The 24,426-nt window shown below is 42.7% G+C and overlaps 1 protein-coding gene across 9 annotated transcripts in view; it reads right to left on the bottom strand.

The window, feature by feature from the left end:
* Nucleotides 1–3,982: 3,982 nt before the first annotated feature.
* Nucleotides 3,983–24,426, bottom strand: part of DPF3 (double PHD fingers 3) — a 156,401-nt gene continuing 135,957 nt past the window's right edge. For 4 of the 9 annotated variants that reach the window (XM_058420866.1, XM_058420868.1, XM_058420867.1 and 1 more), the window contains 3 exons: nucleotides 7,184–7,296; nucleotides 5,800–5,881; nucleotides 3,983–4,817 (listed from right to left, as the gene is read on the bottom strand). In XM_058420866.1, the coding sequence (XP_058276849.1) occupies nucleotides 4,633–4,817; nucleotides 5,800–5,881; nucleotides 7,184–7,296 (380 nt within the window). In that variant the 3' untranslated portion in view covers nucleotides 3,983–4,632. Of the gene's footprint in view, nucleotides 4,818–5,799; nucleotides 5,882–7,183; nucleotides 7,297–22,190; nucleotides 24,240–24,426 lie in introns of those variants that run through there. The other 5 variants (XM_040066257.2, XM_040066260.2, XM_040066259.2 and 2 more) reach the window with 2 other exon arrangements.

The raw sequence follows: 24,426 nt of genomic DNA, 5'->3' as shown, positions 1-24,426 counted from the left end.
AATTTGCCAGATTGGACTTCAATATATGAATAATTATGGTTCTCTGAAAAGCCCATTTTTTAAAAAATAAATTCATTCCACTGAGAAAAATCATGCCCAGCTCTACCTGGAATTTTCTTGCCCACAATGCACACTATCCCTCTAGCAGTGACAAGCTTAATTAATATTCCTTTCTACCCCCACCCACTCCTCACCTCCCAAAAGACCCCTGTCAAAACACATGCTGTAGGTGTAAAGAAAATGCCACAGCCCCATAACACTGCATGGTGCAGGAGAATCTTCCTTTGGGGCAGAATTGACTGAGCTCCTTTTAAAGAGAGATGAAAAATCATGATTTTAAAGTTATTTAGAGTAACATTTGCTTCAAAAGAACACACTTAATGGTGGCTTTCCTAGCTCAAGAACTGGTCTGAGGTACATTTACTGAAAGAAAACTGTGCACTGTAAACTTGATGCAACAGAGGTGTGGAAGCACAGCTTGGGGAAAGATTAGGACCCATCTCATGTTTCTTAAAGGTATTGCCTTTTCCAAGCTATGGGAGAGGCTCTGTGATGGCAACACGAGTTCATTTCCTCAGTGGTACCACTTGGATGCTCCCATTCAGTGGTAATTTCTCCACCCCTCTGGTTTTCGAGTCCTCCTCTGCAGGTGCTGCCATCCCCAGCCAGTCTTCCCACCGTGGACAGAAAACTGGGCAACGGAGCACACAAATGTGATGGAAGGAGAACCAGAAGCAAGCCATGGTTTCACACAATACAGTCTGAATTGTTCAATCTCTGGAACAGCCCGAGGTAGCCAACACCAAAGGAGATGCCATTATGGGCATGAAGGAGGTAACATGAAATTTAGTGCACCAGTAAAGATGATTTTCTCTAACTGACCTTTTTTAGGTTATCCAAAAGGAGTTAAAAGCAGAAGGATCGTGGGCATATGTTTAACTAACATACTTTAAGGCCATTATGCAGGCACACTTGTATTTAAATACATCCTCTCCCACAGTAAGCAGCTGTTTTCATAATAAGGCCAGGAAGAACAATTACATCATCCAGCCTGACTTCCTTTATAATACAAGCCTTTTTCAGTCAGACATTCCCATGATTAAATAAGATCGTGTTTAATTAAAATACATCTAGGAATCTGTCTGTTCTTGATTTGAAGTCTTCGAGGCGTGTAGGATCTACCATCTCCTGGTAGTTTGCCCTGATTTGTGCTAAAATATTAACTGCCTTGCCTACACAGGAGAGTTTTGCAAAACACCAGAGTTTGTTCACTTCAGGGACTGCCAACAGACTTGCATGTCCTGCCATAGCAAGAGAGAGAGCAACACACAGAGCCGGAGCCCGCACACTGTTTAGTGCCCAGACCAGATCACTGGCAAGATTTGCCTGACAGCAGATGCTGCTGCCTAAGTCACACATCCCAGAAATCATGCAGGAGGACTATCCCCAGTGGGGCAGCAGGTGACACAGAATCAGTTATCAGAGTTTCTAAACTCCTCTTCCTCACTCCCATGGTAGTGCCACAACCTCTTCCGCATCTCAGCAAAGCTGGTGCATTTTTCACATGGGAGGTCAGTCAGTATTTCTAAGGTGCACCAACACACATGGCACCGAATGCATGCTAAAAATGTCACTGAGAAGTCTGTTCCAGCCCCTTATCTTGGACTCCGCTAGCAAAGAAGGGAGGCTGTAGCTGGAGGAATTCTCCGCATGGGGGTCTGCTGCCAGAGTTACCTGGAGCTGCCTGGCTACACAGCACACAGCATAAAGCTGGAGAGATGAAATACTGCTGGTCCACTGTGGGTGAGCACCCTGTCACACTGATCTCAGACAGCAAGCAACGCTCTGGCATTGAAGATCTAGCAATCTGTCCTTCTGTCACACCTCATTAGTGCCGAAACTTCAGCAAGGCCACGGAGGGGTGTTTCTGAACATGAAAGATGTTGTTGGCTGCAGAATGGTTGCGGAAGGAAAAAACAGTTCTGGATCAAAATCACAAAAGAGGAAAGCAGGTGTGCACAGAAAGCATAGCTCCTTTAGCAATGTCTCTGTCACAGGGATGGACACCACTGAAATTCTGCACCAGCTGGCTCCACCAAGCAGGCTACCTGAGACTTACATGATGAGCCACCAGGGTCCGCTTAACACACAGGCCAGAACAACAAAAGTCCTCACTGCTTAGGAATGCAGACATTGTCCGACTCCTCCAAGGTTGGTGTAAACATCAGAACACTGGAAGGCAATGGCCATTTTTGTGATGTAAGTCTCTAGATCCAGCAGGACTGGTAGCTGAGGACCAGCCCAAACACTAACCCACATCTGCTGATCCCACCACCAGCACCACCATAAAAGTTTCCTCTGGCACACATATTTCTCGTTTCCAGTCACTCTTCCCAAAACACCCATTCTCTGTGAGAGAGCCCAGGGGTGTCTCTGGTGAATGCACACTTGCCATGCGGGCCACAACAACATGATTTTATATCAGACTGAACCATGTGATGGTCCCAAAATGCCAGATCAGCAGGGTTCAGTTGCACCAACAGATGGGTGCAAATGCTCATGCAGATCAGCTGTGTCCTCCAAGTGCTCCCCAGGGCCAGGGCAGTTCCAGACTTTGGAGGAAGATTCTTTATTTTATATTTGCTCAAGGGCCTTGTCCCAGCAGGTATCAGATCTGATACAAGTGCACAGGCTTCCAGACTTTGCTCTCTCCAGACCTGATGCTCAAATTTCTTTGTGCTCTCAGCTCATTGGAGGGCTGTCACATGGAAAGCACAAGATAGTGAATGACTTTTACAGGTAGCCAGTGCAACTGCTCCAGGAGAAACTTGGTCTGATGCAATTAGGATAAATACTTTCTACTTTTTTTTTTCCTAACAGGTTAAAATACTCCTGCTGCAGCCTGAGAAGAGGCTGCAACAGTAGGTGGGATAATCCAGTAGCTGACACAGCTACTTGTGGCATGTAAGCTGAACAAAAAGGGAAGAAACTATCTAAATAATGAGAAAAAGTGCACTGGGTCAGTACAGCTCATCCTAACTAAGTGTAATTAGCAGGACAAGGAAGAAAAAATAGCTCACCAATATTGTTTCACAATGTCTTTCAAGTGTTTGGGGATGTTTAATTTTGCAGAAGAGTTTCAACCAATATATACATGCCAGATATAATCTTCAGTATCTTTACCTACTTGTACCAGCAAAGTGAGTCACATGCTGCTTGGGACTCTCATAAATTTATATTATAAACCCACTTAAATCTATGCACAGAAAGTGATATACATCATACCCAAAAAAATGGTTATTCTGGGCTACTTGGCAGCTCAGGGAGTGGTAGTTTTTTAACCTTAAAGATGTATTTTGTAGAAAATATTTGATGTACTTATTCTCCTAGTAATGTCTTAAATTATCCAAAGAGATTCAACTGCAATAATTTTTTTTCAATGGATGTCCTTACTTAATCTCTCTTTATTTCACATGTAAAACTTTGTTTAAATAAAGTAGAAGTATTCCTATTTAAATTTTTAAATAATTTTGAAAATTCTTCTTTTCATGTTAGGTTCAGCAAATTATTCTTTTCTTTAGAGCTGGGGAAGGTTTTTAGACAAATTATGTCATTGGCCAAAATGCAGTTGTAGAGAATTTGGGGGGAGAATTATTTGGAAATTAAGTTAGATCTTGATAATTACTTTGACAAAAAACAGTAACATTTTGGAAATGCTGAAAGCCCGGATTAGGCAACACCCAGAAAATGCAGCTTTCAGTTGCAGAACATTTTAGTTTAGAAATTTCAAAAAATTAATCAAAGTGCTTCATTTGACCTTAAGCCAAAATTGTTCCTTTTTGCAACTTACATTGCAAAACGACCAGACAATTTTCACTTTCTATGATCATCTTAAGATGACATTTTTGCTTTTGTTCATTTTTCTGACCTAAACAGAAAGTCAGTTGCATACATAAGATTTTCCACTCAGAATTTTCTGAACAAAAAGAAATTATGTGTCTGGTAGGTATTGCTGGCATTGCAGTGGGACAGTATGCCTGAATATCCTGAATACCAAAGGCATTTCTAAGCATCTATGTGTGTACACACCAGTACTGTTCTTCATTACACTTAAAACAGATTCCTAACAATCTGCCAAATCAAGGCATTTGATTCAATGTCACCCCCAAAAGTTTTGATCAGTGCTTCTCTTAGTGAGAATGTGCTGTTCATGAACTGGGAAGCATTGAACTAGATGCAACTCTCAGAGCACTCCCTTAAGCACCCATGCATCTACAGTGTGGCTGCATTAAAGAGATTTCCAATCAAGCCTGTGAGGAGAAACACCTGGTGCTGCTTGCAGCTGAAGTACTCACCAATAATTCCTTGGGAAATATCTTACTACTTTTTCATTTACAAAAAACTAAACAGAAAGCACAAGGCCACACAAAATTGACTTCTCCATGTCGGTATAACAACCCTCCCCCTTCCATAATGCATGTGAGCCTGTAAATGGCAACAGCAACCATGCATAGCAGTGAAGAGATTTCATCCAGATCATTGAGAAAGTACACAGTCCTAGCAGAGCCCAGGAGGTCTGGCATTAGTGACAGGGAATACCACAGATACCTCTTCCTGTATTTGAGTGTCCGTTCATTTGGGTGTGGGTTGTGTCTTTGTGTTCTGGATGGGAATTGTGTGCTGGTATGGCAACACCAGGAGCAAGGTGTTTCTTGATTGTTGGAGCTCCTCAGGCCTGGTAGCCAAAAGCTGATGCTCTCTCTCTGAGCAGCTCCTGGCACAAATGACAACTCCAGCTCCCTGCAAATGAAGAAATCCTTCTTATAGGAATGACATAAAATCCAGGCACTCAGAGTTTATGTCAAGATTGGCTTGAATAGTATATCAGATATTCCTAATATTGAAATTGTGCATACTTTTGTGAAGCAGCCTCTGCTGCCCTTGCTTTTGTGTCCATAGGTTTTCTACATGGGCTGTAATGCTGTTGGGGTGTGCATTGCAATGAGATGTTTTATATTTTCACACTTTCGATAAAACACTGCCCAGTGGAACAGAAACCTTTAACAAATTTTGAAGCTGCACTTCAAAATCTTCCCCTCCTGATTTAGCTTCCTTTAAACCAAAGTTAAAAACATTAGCTCCTGAATGCATGGTTGATTTGTAATTATTGTCCTGCCCCTCAGGTAAACCACAGTCACTCGCACTCACAAGTCTCCTCCAATTCTACTGCTCTCTGAGGATTTTAGTCAGAGAACCTCTAACGGTAAGAGACTAGTTCCTCTGCTCCACAGCCAAGTGAAAAACTCCAACCAGTCATGGTATAGTCAGACTGAACCCCCTGCAGAGGCCATAGCTACATACCAAATGTAATACAGACCACAAAACCCCTACCCTGACAAGACAGAAACATACCATAGAGCAAGGGAGGTAATTCCCTTTATTCCGGTCTGCTGACAACAGGCTCTCGGATGTTCCAGAGAGGACCTCCCTGTCTGAGGCTTTCTCTCTGGGACTTTGACTTCTCAAGAAGCCCCAAGTCACATTTCAGAGGCACTCAATTCAGTTGACTAAATTGAGGTGACCAATGACATGTGGGACATCCAAAGGTACCCAAGACCCAAAGAAGAGCCATGTTCTGGAATAGATGTTCTAATAATTTTGTTCCTTTCCAGTGCTATCTCCCTTTGTTTTGCTACTGTTTCCTTAACCCCCCATGGTTCAAAACACTTTTCTGAAATTTTTCCCTTCTCCACTAAGACTTAATTGTGATTTTCAGAGCAGACTTCAGTCATATGTTACCTTCTGGGGGCTCAAAGACTGGTGGATTCAAGCAATACATGTGATAGCCACGGTCACAGTCATCACAGAAGAGCAGCTGGTCCTGAAGCAGGTTTGTTGGGGAGACAGTAGGGACACAGGGAGAGAAGGAGAAGAGAAGAGAAAAGAAGAGAGAAAATTATGTAGATTAGTCTCTTACCAAGATTAAAACATAAGTAGGGTAACCAGCAATGCTCAGCTGGGAATGCAGAGCTGCAACAACAGAGACTAAGAGACTACTGGGAATGTAAAGGCTACAAGCATCATATTTGTTCATCCAAGATTAGTCAGCATATTCCTGAGAGGCTGCAGAAAGCCCCTCTCAGCACAAAGACAGCTCAGTTTCTAACTAGAAAATCACTTTGGGAAGTGAAGGAGTTCTTGTCCAAAATGGCCCCATGATGCAGGAGTAAAAGCTGTTATGGCAGGGATATGCTGTACTGAGAAGAGGACAGGCTTTGCTGGGCTCTGGTGTCACCATGTGCTGATCTCGTTCCTTCAGAGGAAACCTTTGACTTAGACAGTTTTCCAAAATGCAGCTGAGTAAATTTTTTGTGAAACAGATGGAAATTACATGACCCCACCATGTAGTCTGCAGCTTCTTCATATATTTGGGGTGAAAAAAGCTGCTCTGAAGTATCCTGTGATTCCTAAAGCAGAACAGCTCCCTGGGTTCAGATTTTTTTATGCTAAAGCAAAACCAAAATCTCAGGCTTCAAATTTATTCTGCTGTAGGGAATATAGTGTTAGCTAATCACCTCCAAAGTTCTCTAGCCACTGTCAATTTTCCAAGGTTCTCAGGGGCCACCAAGGACCCTTAGGATCAGATTTTAACTGCAAACCCCACAGGGAGGACATTGCTCAGCTGCAGGCTCTGGAAACCACTGGAGTTGGTGATTAGGTGAGGCCTAGCCATCCTACTTGAAATGGTTTCATGTTCCCCAAGTCTTGTAATTAAGTTTAAAAAACATACCAAGAAAGTAAAGAAAATCAGGAACAGAAGGAGCATACTTGCATCTCTTGAGTTATCATGTATTCACATTTACTTCTGACTATCATACTGAAAGCTCCCTGCAACAGGAATCCATGGCCCCCAGCTAACTTCTATTGAATAAGTACACAAACCATGAGTATCGGCATCTTAAGTGGTCCTGTAAGATACCCAGGGTAATTTCAGCAGAGACCAGTGGCTGAATGGGGACACTGGGGAGAAGCCCATCTCTGCCCTAAGGGGTAGCTCTTCCTTGGAGATGCATGGAAGCAGCAGTAAAACAACAACCCACACCAGTGCCACGTGCTTCTCCAGCGTGGGCACAGCAGCAGCTCGCAGTGATGCTTATTTGCATGAAAAGGTAAATGGACTCACATCGTTCTCTGAGGTCCCACAAAGGCTGCAGGATTTGCACTCAATGCATTGCCACTGATAGGTTTTAACAGCCTCAGTCATGTTTGTGGTGAACTGCAGGCAGGTCGGGTGTCCTGAGGAAGATCGGAAACAACGGTCATTGTTAAGGCTCGCTTATTGCTCGTTAATTAACCGGTATTAAATTTGGGAACAAAACACACATGGACATGGACTGATCACAACATGGGCAGCAACTAACAGATATCAAAGAGGAAAGCAGGCATTAACCCTTTCGCTGCCGGGCACAAGAGAAAATCAGAGTCATCTCCACCCATTCCCCATTGGCAAAGCAGTTTTATTCAGAGCTCTTAAAAATGGTTTGGCTTTGAGTTGGTTTTTGTGGGGATTTATATATATATATATTTTAAGACTACAAGAAAAAAGGATGAAATCAGAAACAAACCCAATTTCAGAGAGAGACCATCCGTCTTAATAGAAATTGGACTACAGTTTCAATTAGCGTTGTTTCAACCGGAACGAAGGACCTGGTGGAAATGAGGTTATTCTCCATTTCACAGCTTCCTTTCCTGGTGTCCAAATGGGTGGAGCAATTCTGTAAACTTTGCTTAAATGGAAGCAGTAGCATACAGAGAAGACGCAAGACGGGATGGAAGGATATAGCTTTTAATTTTTTTAAGAGCTCTGCCACTAAAGTTGGTTGGCACAGAAGAAACCAAATTGCACAGCTAACCTTCCAGGATCAAAACAGGAAACCAAAAGGGGAAAAAAAACCCAAGCCAACTCCCACAATGAACTAAATGAAAGGAATAAAGAAGGGAAAGCTAGCAGAACAGTCACACCTAATTGGGAAGGACAAATTGCCAGAGTTACAACCCCCGCCCCTACATGCGTGTCGACTTCAGCTTTGCAAAACAGCGGTATCACAGTAGCAGGGTCAGCAATGGGCTTTCTGGAGGGGAAAATACAAACAAACAAACAAACAAACCAAAAGTAGGATCAGTGTTCCTTCTGCAAAACAAAACAAGACAAATATACCGCTGAAATAAGGTACTGTACTCCCAAACCACCCTTACCTGGCTGAGACATCGCCTAAGTCACCTGCAGTAAGTTCCTGTCTGCCTTCTTGGAAAGCCCTGTATTTAGAATCCTTCTCTGACACCCTTAAACATTAACACCGTGCATAGTCAGGGCAGGGAGAGTCAACTGGTCATCTGCAGAAAGACTAGGAACACAGGTATGCACATCCAGCACTGCCACCTGCTTCTTCTAGAAACTGGCACCATAAGTTGTGTGGGGTTTTTCACCTCTACCCGATCTGCTGTTCTTAGACTACAACCAAGGGATTGGAAAAAATCTTTTCTACTTCCACCAGGCTAAGTGTCTTTCTAAGAATGGAGAAAGAAAGGCTGTTTCTCCAATAAGAAAAAAAAGGCATGTCTATGGTAGATGTGGGCTCAGATGTGTCACGATTACCAGGCCTATCAGTAACATTTTGCTGCGTCATCACAGCACCCATTACCACCCTACAAAAAGTTTCTGTATTTTCCAGTTAGTGAAGCAAACAGTGGCTGAGAACTGCTGGATAAGGAAGTAATGCTGTAGGGAATATATTTCTCTTAAGTGTCCATGATACTACCAAATGCTGTAATAAGAATTTTTGTTCTGCAATTATATTTGCATTGTGATACAACAACTAAGCCTGTCCAGCAAAGAAATGTGTAGGCATAATTATTAAAGAAGTTGAATAGAAAATAAAGGAGATATTTAGAGAAGGAAAAATTGCTTATATGATTGAAATTGCTTATATCACTCTTAAGCCTTTGAATGAAGAAACATCTTGACAATACTGATGAGCTCAGATGGGCTAAGAAGATCACAGGGTTTTGGAGCCCTTGAAATGTCAGCACAAAACAAATGACAGTTTTTACTGAGATTTACAGTGGACCAACTAAAGTTCTGGGGACCTTGAAACTGCAACTAAGCAAAAGGAGATGTGGCAAGATACTTTTTCTTGCTGAGAGGACCACATATACTTTCTGATACTACCAAACTACCAGAACCTGACATGACACTGAAATGTTCCTCCAGATCTGATTTACATTGAATGCAAACCTTTTTCCAATACCAGTAAATAGAACAAATGTGCCATGCTACACATCAGGGAGGAATTCATCCTAACAGCAAAGAGTTGTTTCCAAAAATGTTGTACAGTGCTGGAATATATCACAGAAAACAGCTCATAGGGAGGTGAATTAATCAGAGAGTTAAATAGCTTCAGTCACATTTGAAAAGAAACAGAAAGAATGGAATCAAACTTACAGAAATAAATCCCAGCTAAATGCATGCACATCTTGCTCACTTGCCAGTGTACACACACTGCTCATTGCAGAGACTCTACAGACTCCAGCTGAAGGCCCTCCCTTTCTAACACACCGTGAGGGTCAGGTCCTGCTCACTACTTTATCTCTGTCCTTTCTTAGCCATTCCCGCTCTCTTCCAGTTATCAGTCTTGACTGTTTTGCTCCTCATTTTCCTCAAAAACACCTCTCAGGTCTCCTGTGTGGCATCTCACATGAGTGGTGCCTCATCCTTGAAGTGATATATCTTACCTCTATTGCAGAGAACTTCTTAAGAACCACACCTACCACAAGCCTAAAAGAAATAGTCTCTTGTGGGCTGAGGATTCCTTAGAAAAATTAGGAATAGAGAGAGTGCCACAATGATTGCTTTTTGATAGCAATGCAGAATTATTTTGCAAGAACATACCAATTCATTCACTCGATTAGGCTCTCTCTCCAAGCACTGTGACTACAAGAGTCAAGTCTGCATAGCTGCAGGTTGCTCTCTGTTAGCCCAGGGCTTATATCATGTGTAAGGCAAAAAGAACGTCTTTCTTCAGCCTCTAAGCCAGTGCTCTTTCATATTAAGCAACATTCCTTGTGGTGCCATGACCTCAACTTAATGTCATTGGAAAGACTTTTTTTACTTATGCTATCAGCATGGTGAGGCACTGTAGTATGTGGCAAACATGCCACTAGATGCTCAAAAGCTTAAAATTCTTTCTTTTCCTCCCTGGTTTCTCCTTCTTCACTATCTCTTTCTTTTCCAGCTACTTTTGTTCAAAACCTAGTGTTTTACATGCTTTGAGAAAATTCACACATCCAAGATTTCTTGAGGCAGTGTTAGGGAACACCATCCCTGCTCCATATCACAGAACTTCTTAGCATTCCTTCTGTGTCAGAATACCTGAACACAAAGTCCTGTACTGCATGTGGCAAGCTACTATAGGTACACCCAAGTTCCCTTTTTTTTTCCCTAAAAAAAAAAAAGAAAAAAAGCCACAATTTTATTTTACACATAGAGCAGGTCTAAAATGTGATTCAAGTTATTATGAACGCTGCAGTAGCACACAATCCAGAGAGCTGAAAGTCTTCTTGCTATGTGTTTAAGATGGAGAAAGAGTCTTATTTCACCTAATTGTGTGATGAACAGTGTTTGCTGTGGCTAAGGTGTGCAGCAGAGTCTGCAGCTGAAACTCAGTTAATAATTCAGGTGGTGGCTCCACCCCGGGAAACCCTGGATCACTCTCACAAGTCTGTATCAGCTCTGCAGATCTAATAGGGGGAGGAAGTAACACATATTTATGGTGTCACCGAAGTCAATAGACAGACCTCTAAAATACACCCTGGGAGCAGTTCTGTTGAAGGAGAAGGCAATATGTTAACACTGACGGTTTCTAATCTACCATAACTATTCTCTACCTAAACTTCTGCTATGCTGCAATAGCTATAAACAACAGACAGAGACAATAAAACTTGCAGTGAGGTTTTCAACAGCTCATCCCTTTGTCTTAAAACAATATTTTAAAGTGTAGATCAGGTTTGAAAGCTCCCTCATCTTTGTCAAAACTCTCCTCTGGATCTGAACTTTGAGACTGAGACCATATTTTATAGTGACATCAGTGTTTCACATGCCACACTGGCTTTAATTGTACATTGTACAATTGACATCTGGTCAGTGGAGTGGGGAGGTGAGCACATTCAGAGACCACTTCTTATATCCCACACCTGGTAAAATTGCAGGCTGATGGGAAAGAGAATTTTAGCATAAATATCCGAAAAAAAAAATCTAAAAAAATCTCTTCTGCTTACACTGGCTGTATAACACTAAAGACCAAAGCTGACATTAAAGGGCAGGAGCAATCTGCTGCTTCCAGGCTTTCTGTGACCAGCGAAGGCCTTGGAACGGCTCATTAGTGCTTGTGCAATAATGGATTCTGCATTGCAAGATTAATTGCAGCCATGTGCTCTGTCACACCCGCCACAGACTATTTAAGTTAACAATCCAATCAATAACCTTTTTCAAACAAAGGCAGAGATTACCTTGAGGAACAAAAAATAAGCAAATACTATTCTTTTAAAACAAATGTGAAATTATTTATACAGAATAAAAGGAATTTTTACCCAGTTTCCAATTCTTTCCATTATCTTCACAGTGTAGTGGTGGGCTTTTTAATCAATAGCATGATGAAAACTCACAGGCCTCCTGGCTATATTGCATCAGATTTATTCCATAAACTTTCAGATCTTTAAACAACTATAAATACATATTACAGATATAATGGCCTATGTCACAGGAGCCCCATCCAAATAATGGAAGTTCACATGCGAGGAAAATTCATAATTTCCTCCTGCTAAGATTGAATAAGGTTTGTTGTGGCCACTGCCACCATTAGACAGAATTATTACCATTACCAGTACAAAAGAAGGGAAACTTGTAATTCTAATAACTGGTATGATTTTATGGTTATGATTTTAAAAGGTAGCCCTCATTTGTCTGTCTAAGAAGGCATGCTCACAGATATGCAGTGTCAACAACAGTCAGACTAGAAAAACCCCGTAAAATCTCTGACGGTCCAAGGACACTGAAGGGCTTGGCTCTGCCAGAATCCCAGGGCTCAAGAAGCTGCAGCTCTCAGAAAAAGACCAAACATTCCTGAGGGATGAGATTGGGGAGTTCTCGGCATTTTCCTGGCCCTTCCCATCTCGCAAGGTGAAGGTGTTGCAGTTAAGAGACATATGCCTGCCTGCTCAAATGGAGGTACTCGTGAACAGAAGCCTTCAAAAGTGTTCGTGGGGTGAGGATCCAAGGCACCACCTGCCACACTGTCTCTGTGATATGGAGAAGCATGAGGATTTTATTACAGAAAAATATAACAGCTTTCCTGGTGGCCAGGACAGGGGTAGATGTTGGAGGCTGCAGGTGAAGAGCTCTCGTCTCACTCCCTTCAGTACAGGGCCCTGCTGAATCCATCTTCTTAAGAAAAACATACAAAGAAACAAAAGAAAGTCTCATAGGCACCACACTGGGGTTTATTATTATCAGACAGGAGAGGAAATATCACCACTGTGAATTTCTGTGTCCTGACTGAAGTGAGAAAACCTAGCTGTTTCTCCCAGTGTGTTCCAGCACTGCCAACTCTGCTAAAGAAGTGAGTCCAAAAGGACTCAGTGGTTTCACTGGATAATCTGGTCGGTCTGATTTGGTCAGAGACCAACTCTCCTCTATTCCAATATGTCACAACGTGCCAGTAATTGTGGAAGAATTAATGCCTTTAATAATTGATGGATCTCTGAAACCACTCAGCCGTAGAAGAACTTATAGTTCCTATTATTTCATTTTCTGGCCCTACAGTTGTTCTGGCCAGCATGGACAGAGCTAAAACTGAGCCCACAAAAAGAGAAGGGGCACTCTGCTGCATTAGCAGCAGGACTGGTGGCCAGCTGCACTCCGGAGGTGGTGGTTTGCTTCTCAGTACTGCCAGTTCCAGTGGAAGAGCTCATATAAATTACAAGCAATTGCTCAAATATTTGGCAGTGATACAAGAGAGCCCACTTTAATTGTTCACCCAAGGGACAAATAAAACCCCTGTGTAAATGGTAGTGGTTCAGCCCCAGCTGCAGTTTGGCAGGTGTAATTGGAGAAAGCAGGACAGACCTGTGTTTGAAAGCAAGGCCAGGGATCTTGGGGAAGCTATAAAATGTTTGTGTGTGGCAGGTAGCACTTGCAGCTCACTCTCCTGCACTGCCCCGCTGTTCCTTTAGCCATGCAAACACCAAAGGGCACAGGGAGCAAAGGAGTAAGCTCCTGCCAAAAGACTCCTCATCTCCAGGCACTTTCCAGAAAAGTTCATTGCCTGAGGAAAGTCCACCCACCAGCTCCACTCATGCACAGCCTTGACTCTACAATGCTGCATAATTTCCTCTGAAACCATTTTAAGCATCAAGAGCATCAGCTGGGATAAGGAGCCTGGGTTACAGAGGGTACATGAAGAACAAAGCTTGGCTCAGGCCACTCGTGCATAAACAAAATGAAGTGTGCACAAATGTGTACGCACAGACCCACATGCACCCAGGGAGATCAGCTGCAGACAAGGCAGTGCAACTCTGTCTGGCACAGGGTGGCAGGAGCAACTGTGTGGGATTCAGGGGTGACCTCTGGAGCATGCAAAGGCACAAGCCAGAACTGAGTTATTCTGGGCTTCCTAATGGTTTATCAGTCAAATCACTCCCCACACATCATCCCCGTGGCACCAGATGCCCCATATCTTACAGGAAGATTGCTTGAGAAACTGTTTTAGAACAGTTTTACTGCAATAGGTCTGTGTGTGCCTCTCCCTGAGTACACCCCTTCCTCAGCATGCACAATTCAGCCATACATATCTTAGCAGGGAGAAATTAAAATAAATAAATTAGAGATTTTTAAGGTGTCTAAAAACTGCCAGCAATGAATTTTGGTGCACGCAAATCACTGCCCTGTGAGAACACCCTGATTTGGGCCGGTGATGCTGCAGCCAGGCCCTCTGCCCTGTGTGCCAGAGGGAGGACGAGCCCTGCCAGGGTTTCTGCCGCCGTGTGGGCGTCCCCCTCCGGCCAGGCACACCTGCCCTTCCAAAACTGCCTGGGACAGGCTGAACCTGCGCCTCCGTTTCGTATCGCCAGGGGCTTGGACTGGGGCAGATCTGGGCACAGGCCCGTGCCTCTGGGGCCGAGCCCTGGGGACTCAGGCACACCTGACGCTCGCTGCTCTTCTCGGTGCGAACGTGCCGCGGTAGCGCAGAACTGAGGCGGCAAACGGAGCCCTGCGCATTTGTAACCTGGGGGATCAGAAACAGCGCCCAGCCTTACAGCCAGAGGAGATGGACGCCGCGTAGCCCGATGTCTCATCTCAAAACCAGACAGCGCTCGGCTCCCTCTTCTTCCAGACCAGCCCCTATTAACCACTGTTGGCCGCCAGACAAAATGGCTATTTCTTGCCTCAGAAAAATAATGTGGGAGCACTCAAATAACCTTGTACTGAAGCATCAGCTTGTTAATGCACTGGTAAGTCGTGCCAGCGCTGTAGAGCTCCTGGGGGTGAATTAGGTCAGAGTGACCTCCAGAGAAACCACCAGGCTGCATCGCTGCGTGCTGCATTATGGGTAACGATCTGCTAATTGCCAGGAGGCGCTTGGGCTGCCTACCAACACCCACAGGAAGGAAACCTGCCTGCAGGCACCGCACCGGCTCCATATGCCGGGGACATCGCTCCTAATAACGAGAATAAACCCATTTACAGAGCGCGAACTGGCCAGGAGGACAGGCGCTGAATGCTAATGCTGTCCGGGCGGTGCAGCTCACCGGGGTTGCTGCCGGAGACCCCCGGCAAAACCCCTGCGTGGAGAGGGGCTGGCTTTGCCTTTGGTTGCGCAGCGAAGTGGGGGTGAGGGAGATGGAGATGAAAAGGCGGGAGCGGGAGAAAGACCGCTTATCCCGGCAAGATGAATCACCACAACCTGGAAAGCCAACATCCCCTTTGCCCCGGGGACATTTTCGTTACCCTTCAACAAACTGCAGTGGAAAAAAACCTCCGGCACGGCTCCGACCTCGTCGCTATGCACTGCAGGCTCCCCGGCCAGGCCGGCTCACACACCACAGAGCTTTCAATCAACTGGCAGGCTCACTAAACCCTTTCAAAATGAGCAACCAAGCAAAAATACTTGGTCATAAACACTAAAAATAGGAATGGAGGATTGGGTTTTGTTTTGCTTTTTAACTTGGTGAAGCCAGCTCTTCCTAGTGCATTAAATCCACCTCCCTGGCAGCCCATTTAGAACATCTCCTCCCCCCTGGGAAAGCCAAAATCCCCAGCTATAATGAGAGGAATGGGGTGGTATTTAAAATGCTAGGGAAATGGCAGCCTGAAAAGCCTTCCCTGAGCACAGTGCCTTTGTTGAATCCCCCCATAAAGCAAGATAACAGCGCTGCCCCTCCTCCCCTCTCTTTAACATGAGGGGTCTCTTTAGCCTCTGCTACCTGCTTGAGCCCACATTTGCTGTCCAAATACCTGGTCCTTCCCCAGTACCTCAGTGTTAAACTGCCCCGCTAACATGGCCACAGATGGCAGCACGCCTGCAGGAATGCCTGGCACTGCCCATGATCTCAAGGCAGCATTTGAAAAGATTCCAGAGTTTTCACACTGACCCAACAAAGGGCGTCTAACCTGAGCCATTGGCAGCAGTGGCTGGGACACATCATTTCCCCAGAGCATTCTGACAGGGGCTTCTCCGCTGGGATTCTGCAGGAGAGCACGACGAAGGTGATGTGTTGTGACACGGACACCGCTACAAACAGGCCATGCTCACCCAGTCAGTTCAGAGAGCATCACACTGTGCTCCTCCTCAAGCATCGAGGACTGTAGGGAGAGCTTCAGAGGTGATTTCACCCATGAGTCACAGAACAGGCATCTCATAAACGCAACTGTCACTTGGAAACAGGATAAGCTGATTAATTTGGAGAAAGGAAAGGGGAAGAGGAGAGAGCATTACTAATCTCTGGACTAACTTTCTAGAAAGGTTAAGGAATGACTCTAGAGTAATTCTTTGCCAACACAGTTCCAGAAATTTCAAATCAAATGGCAAACTCCAGAGAAATTATTTAAATATCATCATTTTAATATTAAAGAAACTTAACTGTGCAGATGACACCATGCCATTGCATAGACAGCGACCTCATTGCTCTTACGTGAGGTAACCACATAGCATCTAGGTAAAGATATTCAGCACATGATGGGAAAATTACTGATAATTGATGAGAACATGCTGAAAATGCAAGAGGTCTCTCTTTCTCACAGAAGCATAATTTACACTGTTGTTAATGTGACTGTATATTCAGACATAAGTACAACTGCCTCACTCAACACAAACAAGACCAATTTGGAGCAAGTTACTTCAGTCCCTTGTTGAGTTAAATAATCCTTTTCAGCTGCCAAACAGGCAGTGATCCCCACTTCCATTGTTTGTAATGCAGTGCCAGAAGCTGAAAAACTGATTTTTTTTCCCCTTCTCTGACAGTTAAAGCCCCTGTTTGGTTGGGAATTTAAATGTCAATAGAGATTTCATCAACAAGGCAGCCAGTTTTTGCTTCCCCACCAAACTCCCAGCAACATCCATATCTAGAAGTAAGTGCTATAACCACATGCTGAAGAGTATCAGTATGAGCATGGTAGGAGGGAGTGAAATGTCTTTGTTTGCTCTCTAAAAAATGCAGTTTCAAGGTGATCTAAACATCTGAGTGAAGGAGTGAATTTGAACAAAGTAGTTTCAGTCAAAAGTAAGTGGGAGGGAAGAAAGGATTAAGAGCTGCCCAGGAAAAAAAACCCGATTTTCAGAAAGGTTGAGACATTTTGTATCAGTGTCTCACAAATAAGAAGCTGGACTTTCATTTTGGAGCAGTACCTTGCTTCAAAAGTGAACTCAAGGGAATTGTTTTTAAGAAAGAGAAAAAATAGTTACAAATGGAATGTTTCATTCAAGCCTGTGCACAGTTGGCAGTGGGAAAGGGTCATTTCATTGAGAAGGAGATTGTGTTTCATTTTGAATCAAACCAAAATCCTTTATCCTCACTATGGTATTTTTCAGTTCAGTTGTTTCAATGGCCTTTTTGAGTAAATGTCCAACAAAATGCTGACAGAGATTAAAACAGTAGGATGTTTTTTGGTTTTTTGTTGTTGTTGCTGGTTTTTTTTTTGTTGTTGTTTTGGTTTGGTTTTTTTACCTGATCAAAATCCATTATCTCTTTTCTTAGAGCTCACCAGACCTTCCACCCCAGATTAGTCAAGTCAAAGTCCTGGCCATTCCTTAACCTGTAACAAGTGAGTAGTGCTGCTTTAACCACACAACCAATAACTCAGAGCGGCTAAATACCTCGTCAGACTAAACAAGAAATCAGCTAGTTCCGTGGCAGTGGACACTAATGTCCCTCATTAAACAGTTCACTAGTCTTGCTATTTTTCAGCACCAAAGGAATCATTTAACAAAGCCTATACAAAAGTAGAATATTATTCTATTTAATTAAAGAAAATGACCTTCCATAGTACTGCAACGTGTGACTCTTCTGAGCCTGCTTTTAACTGGCTGCTCCATTGGCCAGCAGGACTGTTGCTCAGTGGTTCTGTTAATGGCCAGGAGGTTGAGAAATCCTCTCCTATAGGTTGGTCTGACCAGACTTTGGGTACCCCAAATCCTTTCACTTTTAAGAGTTGTTGAGGGTATTCATCACCTGCAATGTTCACTTGTTAGGTGGGATCCCACCACCCACAAGATGTCTGGCAATTCTCAGTGATAGCTTCGCTGAGCCTAATGGGGACTAATTCTTCTTCACATATTTCCAGACCTGTAAATATGTAAACAGTCACAGAGGAATATAATGGCTGTGGATGTCCTTAGGAAATCCATTTCCATTCTTTCAGCTCACTAAGTACTTGTAAAGTCTTACCCTTAATGGAAGTCAGGAAAGGGTCTTTGAGAACTAGTTAATGAAGAGGCTGCAAGGGGAATGAAGTCCCCTGAGCCAGGGAAGGTCCTTTTCTCCAGATGAAGGAATACACAACTCTGGACCAACTGCATGCTTGAACAGTACAACAACAAATTCAACCTAGAGAGAATCTGTGGAGAGTTAAAAACTATCCTAAGCCCCTAGGCTGGTGGATGCATTCAGAGACACAGTCAGTATAAAAAGATCTGAGAAGTCCTGGAACCTTCTCTTTAAGAAGCCAAAGTCCAGATACTCTGGCAATGGATGAGGCTTCTGACCCAAAATTCACTGTACTGTAAAACAAGTTGTTGAGCCTGGGGAAAGGGCTGGAAAGACTTTAGTGTTGTTTAACATATTTAAGCCACTCCCAGCAGAGTACTGATGTGAAGCAACTATGATTTGTATCAACAGGGGAAGATTAAGTTCTCAAAACATAGACTTAAAACCATTCCATGCAAAGTCTATTGCACAAAGTGCTACATGAATTTGAAAGCTATGTCACACTGGTTAACACTAAAATAAAAATACCCCTTTAGTGACAGGACAGCTTGCCACTATTTCCCATCCAATGACTTCCTCTCACCTTGGGGAGTTAGCCTCAATACCTATTCCTGAAATCATCATATGAAGAATTTAATGGCTGTTGGCTACGGAAAGAAATACAAAATAGCAAGCTAAGTCTGCAGCAAAACTTGACAAAACTATCTCCATCATTACTTAAAATTCTATTCTATTTCATAAAAGGAGACTGTATATTAAAATTTGATCATCTTTATTCACTTCCTGCAACGTCCACAATGAAGTCACTGACATGAGGACACTTAACAGCAAAGACTGAAGAAATGTAATGGGAAGAGGCTTCAGTCCAAGGAAAAAATTACTCCTAACACCTATGCAAAAAATTATTCTTAACACCTATGCAAACCTAGATATAAACCAGGTTTTACTGAGAAATGGTTATGGAAGATGAGCAGCACTGAGAAATTAAACCCCACTCCATAAAAACCCAAATCACTAAGCTTTAAGACATTGAAGGAAGGCTATGTCTGTTCCTACTCAAGAGGTACCATCCATCAGCTGAGTTGCCAAAAAAGAAGTACCCTCTGCAAGCTCTCTTAGACAGGCAGCAGAAGTTCCAAGAGCTTCAGCCCACTGCCCACCTTCAGTGTTCAAATCATGTTGCCTTTCCCTTAACAGTGCCATGGTTGGCTTGTAGATCATTCAAAGTTACCACAGCTGCCTTAGGTGACATTAAGCAAACCTGTTTCTAATTATTCTAATGGTAATATTAGCCACAACACTGTGCTCCAGAAATCCGTGCTTTCATGAGAGCAAATGCCATCCTCCTCCCACCATGGTTCACCCCCCATGGAATCATGAAGAATTACCAGCATCAAAGACAAAGTATCTTGAAATAACAGATGTGATAGTTGAAGTTTCTAACGCACACTGCAAGAGCATTTGTTGAAACAGCAGAAAATGTAGTTAGGTCTTCAAAAATATACTGGTGAGGTGCCACAGATGGATGGCTCTCATGTCATTAAAATCAAAGTTAAGGCTTAACTGTGGCAAATGTACAGCTTTAGTGCAGCAAACAAAATACAATCTTTATGCAATAATTTCCAAGGGATAACGGAGATCTTAAAAACATCAAGCCACAATCCGGACACACCCAGCCAAAGCTAAGGCCAGTAGCCATTGCTTATGTGCTCTGCTATGCATGCCTTAGGTAGTTAAGGTCTTACTCATCCATCTTCAATACCAGGGATAGGATGGGGTAAAGAGAAGTCTATGTCATCACTAATGAGAATTAAAATCTTGGGGTTAGGGAGAAAGTGTTATGGGCTTTATTTATCATCTATAGGCTGATGGATTTAAATGCAAGTAGGGCTCACAAATCCAAGATGCAAATTTAATTTATTTTTTTTTTCCTGATTTCAGGCAAAATTTTGGAATAAATCTTAAGCCAGTGCAATATTCTTCTTCAGGCCAAGGCAAATTAGCTGATGCTGTTTTCACTCTACCCAGAGAAAACAGGATTCCAGCCCTCAGCCTTGCCAGCCTTCTGATCAGTCTAAGTCCAGGGAAACACAGCTTTGGGGGAACCCATTAACTGCTGCAGCGCTGAAAGACACTTTCAGTTCTTCCTGTTGCCATCCCTCACTCTCACTGGCAAGAGCCATTTTCCAAACAGGAAAATAAGATTTATGTCGGCATAAATCTGTTCAGGGCCTTATCTGTTCAGATAATTTCTGCAAAACTAAATTTTTTCTTTAACATTTCTAGTTCCAGGCCTGTGGCTTAAAAACAAAATAGAAAGCGAAAAAAAAAAAAAAAAAAAAAAAAAGGAACAAAAATATTCAAAGTACTAAGACTTGTGTAGAGGCATTCTTTGGAGTCTGACAGCTCTGCTGTGATGGAGGGATCTCATTCCTCTAAACAAGGTGTTAGCAGACATCCATAAAGGCCAATTTCAACATACACGATCACTCCTGGCTAGCGTCTCAGTGTGCACCCTGCATCATCACACTGAGGACAATGAAAACGGCAATGGGTGTTAGAATGGGAGATGGCCCTAGTGCACTGATGCCACAAGCAGTTCCTTCCTTCCTTCCCTTCCTCCCTCCGTCAGTTTTCAGCTTCGCCCTCAGTCCAGCCCCTGTCTAGGTCTCTCTGCCCTCTCCAGCAGAGTAGAAGCCTCAAGAGGAGCTCAGGGTACAGAAACAGCAGCACTGACCAGGAACCATCACAAACCCTCCCCTCCTTTCTCTGCTTCCAGGTAGGAAAAGATTACCTGCTCCTATAAACTCCTTATGAAATAGAAGTTCTCTAAGCCTGCACTCAGTTGTAGGAATATCTGGGATCAAATTACAAAGGGAAAATGGAAGAATCTCGGAGGGGCTGTAAATGCAGGAATTCGATCCCCCTGTGTGCGCTCTAAGGAAACTATCACAGCTGCCTTCTGAGCACGGCTCAGAGATCGTTGGCACCTGCCCCACCTTTTCAGCTGCCTCTGGTGCCCAGTGCACAACAAGCGAAAAGGAAGCCACAGAACAGCTGAGGACAATCCACTAAAGAATCCGTGAGCTGCTTTATCTGTTCCCAAACAGGTTGCAAAGAGCCACAGTGACAGCAAAGGTAGCTGAAACTGCCTTTTTGTTTCCTTCTTCCTCCAGTGAATTGGCCAAAGGCCTTGCACAGGTAAAGATAAGGTCTGAAGGCAAGCAGTGAAGTTTTCAAGTTGTATTGACCCAAAGGAAGAGTGGAAAACCAAAACACTAATGGAAATTGAAATTGCACCTGAGAAAAATAAAAAAAATATAAGGGAAGGCTATAAAAGAGGAACAAGAATAGTTAATTACCTGCCACAAAGACACACAGCCTGTCACACAGATGTTAAGAATCAGGCAGGTAAGAGCCCATCTGTATAACAGTTTTATAAAAAATAACACATTAGGGAAGAGGTCACACACAGAGTTTCCTAAAAAGATAGCATCTAATCTGAAACAGTATTTCCTCTTTATCTTTTCATTCTCTACAGCCATATCATTAATCTAATACATGTTCGGGAAAGGGAAGGTTCATGCCAGCACTTGAAATGCAAAGGGACCACAGCTTCCAGTTACTCCAGTGACTGGACTGGAAATAGCATAGGCAGGGGCAGGACTCCTTAAGGCAATGTCACTAAAATATATGCAAACAGCTATCATATAGCTTAGACTCCACCTTTGACTGCAAACTACCTTAATGCAACTCTACTCATCTCATGAAGAAGGCTATTAAAATACAAACACGTTTAGGAGGATCCTCTATTATCATCAAATGATAGAAAACACTCTTACAATGAGTCCTATACAGAAGCACTTTTTTATTTCCTGCCTACCTTCACTATAGCAAGCAACAGGACCATTTTCTGCAATCCAATGAATGGAGAAGAGAAAGTAAAAGAGAAAAATTAATATAATTCTTGGTTGATGTCAAGGTTCACTAGGAAATACAAAACAAAATCCGGGGACAAAAGTAATAATTTACAAAATGGAAAAGGGAAACAAAATCAATAGAGGAGGACATTTTATTTTAAGCTTCAAAGAGAGTATTATAAACAATGGAGAGCTTAGAAAAGTAAATGTACATATATGTTACTCAACAATGTCTTTTTAAAAGAAGATTATTTGCACTAAAAAAGACTTTGTGGAATTTGGGAAAGTAATATTTACAGAGGAATATACAGTAGGGATGCTGGAAGCAGAACTTTATTTGGAAGAAGTATTACATGAACTGAACACAGACCCTATAGTTTTCAAATCTTCATTACAGTTGTGCGTCTTATATTTTCATGAAATGAAAACTTATTTCTCTTTTTTTTCTCTAGAGGCAGTTCCCCACTGCAGATTTAGAAACCAAGAACATGAGCAAAGCAAACCCATCCTGCTAAAGAGCCCAATTAGGATGCAAATTGTCATTTAATTTAGTTGGAGCAGGACTACCTTATGTGGTTATTTTTGATTTATGTTTTAATCTGGGAAGAAGTGGGAGAAGGGAAAGGGAGAAGAGTGAAAAATCTGTTGCTACTGACACATGGAAACTTCTCAATGAGGTGAGTTTGTGTTCTAGGTGTGCAGGAAACACAACACAGTATCAGGTTTTTCTGTCTGCTTCACCTAGTCAGCATGCATTTCTGTAGACATAGTTTTTCATTCTGAAAGCCAACATAAGCCACATTAACAAAACTACTTTTTTTCTGCCTGTACCCTGAAGGTCAATCCCAATAATTGTTGGTATGGTTTGCCCTCAGTTTGCTTCTTCTCTGTAACAGGGGTGCTAGACACAGCCAAGTCCAATGCTCTTCTCCTAGGACACAAGGGTATCCTACATCCCTGCTAGACTGCATCACACATGACACTCAACAGACCTGTGCTGTCCACTGCGAGCGCATCTGGTGGCCAACAAAACCCTCCGGTGCTTGTATGAGGAAGAACACCTTTCTCACTGGGAAAACACCTAACAACTCACAATTTGGGATGTGACCGTCCCTCCCCGCTGCCTCACAGGACAACTTGGGATTGCAGCTGTGGGAACTCATATTTTTCTCCTGCATAGTAACCCCTGTTGCTTATTGCAGACATGTGGTTGCACCTGTATGCTTTTCAAAGTCCTCTACCACTTCAGAAAGAGCTGAAGTACACAAGTTTTCCACAGATGACATCATCCTTGACAGCAAGGTCCATGCCAAGGGCACCTAATATTTAGATACTTCCCTTACAATCAACTCACAATCAGCTGGGGAATTACCAAAGCAAAACGTAATTCAAAAATGAAAATAGTTGTTTTCAGTTTTTAAACCCCTCTTTCAGCAGAAGTATTTAACAGAGTTGCTCAAGAGCAAACTTCTTTTACCATGCAGAAGAGACACATCAGTCCTACTGGGAGAAGACAGTCCTTTGAAATGGACACAAAATCTGATAACAAAAAAATTCAGCCACTGAGCCTGGTCTTTGCTACTCCAACAGTTTTTGTTGAGATTTGTGCCTTACACAGTACAGCAAGGTAACTTTTAAGCGTCTAACAGGATAATATTATTAAGGAGAAAATAAACCAGAACAATCTTCACTTACCACATCCAATTTTCAAAACACAAAGATACCCAGCACATGTATGAATGGCTTCTTTAAAGTAAGAGAGAGAGCAGAGTTGAACTTTATTTTCATTATTTAAAAAAAGTTTTTCCTTAAAGTAAATATTCAGTCTTTATTTTACAGTAAGTGCTTTTTAAAATTTCATGTCTTCACAAAATTGCATTTAAATTTTGAAGTAAAATGTATTTCAAACAAAAATACTGTGCAACTTCAGCACTTCTCTTTTAAATATAGAAATAAATAAAATAGTTGTCTTTTTCAGTTTGTTTTTCAGTCAGTTCTACTGTAGATCAATTCCAGTCTGACCTGGGTTTATACATACACTTAAAAGAAAGTGAAATCAAGACTTCAAAAAACTTCTTTATATTGCACCAGCTTAGGGCATCCCCAGAACTTCTCTTAACAGTTGGCAGCCAACTTTCCACAGTCCAGGCTCCTGTGCCAGATGGAACTCGGGTGTGGAGGAGTCAGGGCAAGGAAAGAAGTATCAAAGCACCCTGGCTTCTCTCGGTCTTCTTCTGAAATGTCTTGCTTGAAGGCTGCTGGAATCCACGAGGGCAGGGCTGACTGCAGAGGGAAAGGCAATACAAAGTAAAACTAAACAAACTCAAGCAGACAAAAAAAGCACGTGTTCAGAAAAAAAAACCAAAACAGGAACAGCACAAACCAAACTTCCAACACTGCTTGCATTCTAGTTCCTTGAAAATATAGCTCAACAGACTCAGTTTCAACTGACTGTGGAAGCCATAAATGA

This window comes from Hirundo rustica, chromosome 6 (assembly GCF_015227805.2).
Source record: "Hirundo rustica isolate bHirRus1 chromosome 6, bHirRus1.pri.v3, whole genome shotgun sequence".
Lineage (NCBI taxonomy): Eukaryota > Metazoa > Chordata > Aves > Passeriformes > Hirundinidae > Hirundo > Hirundo rustica.
Note: the sequence above shows the minus strand (reverse complement) of the source record. Positions and strands in the feature narration are given on the sequence as shown.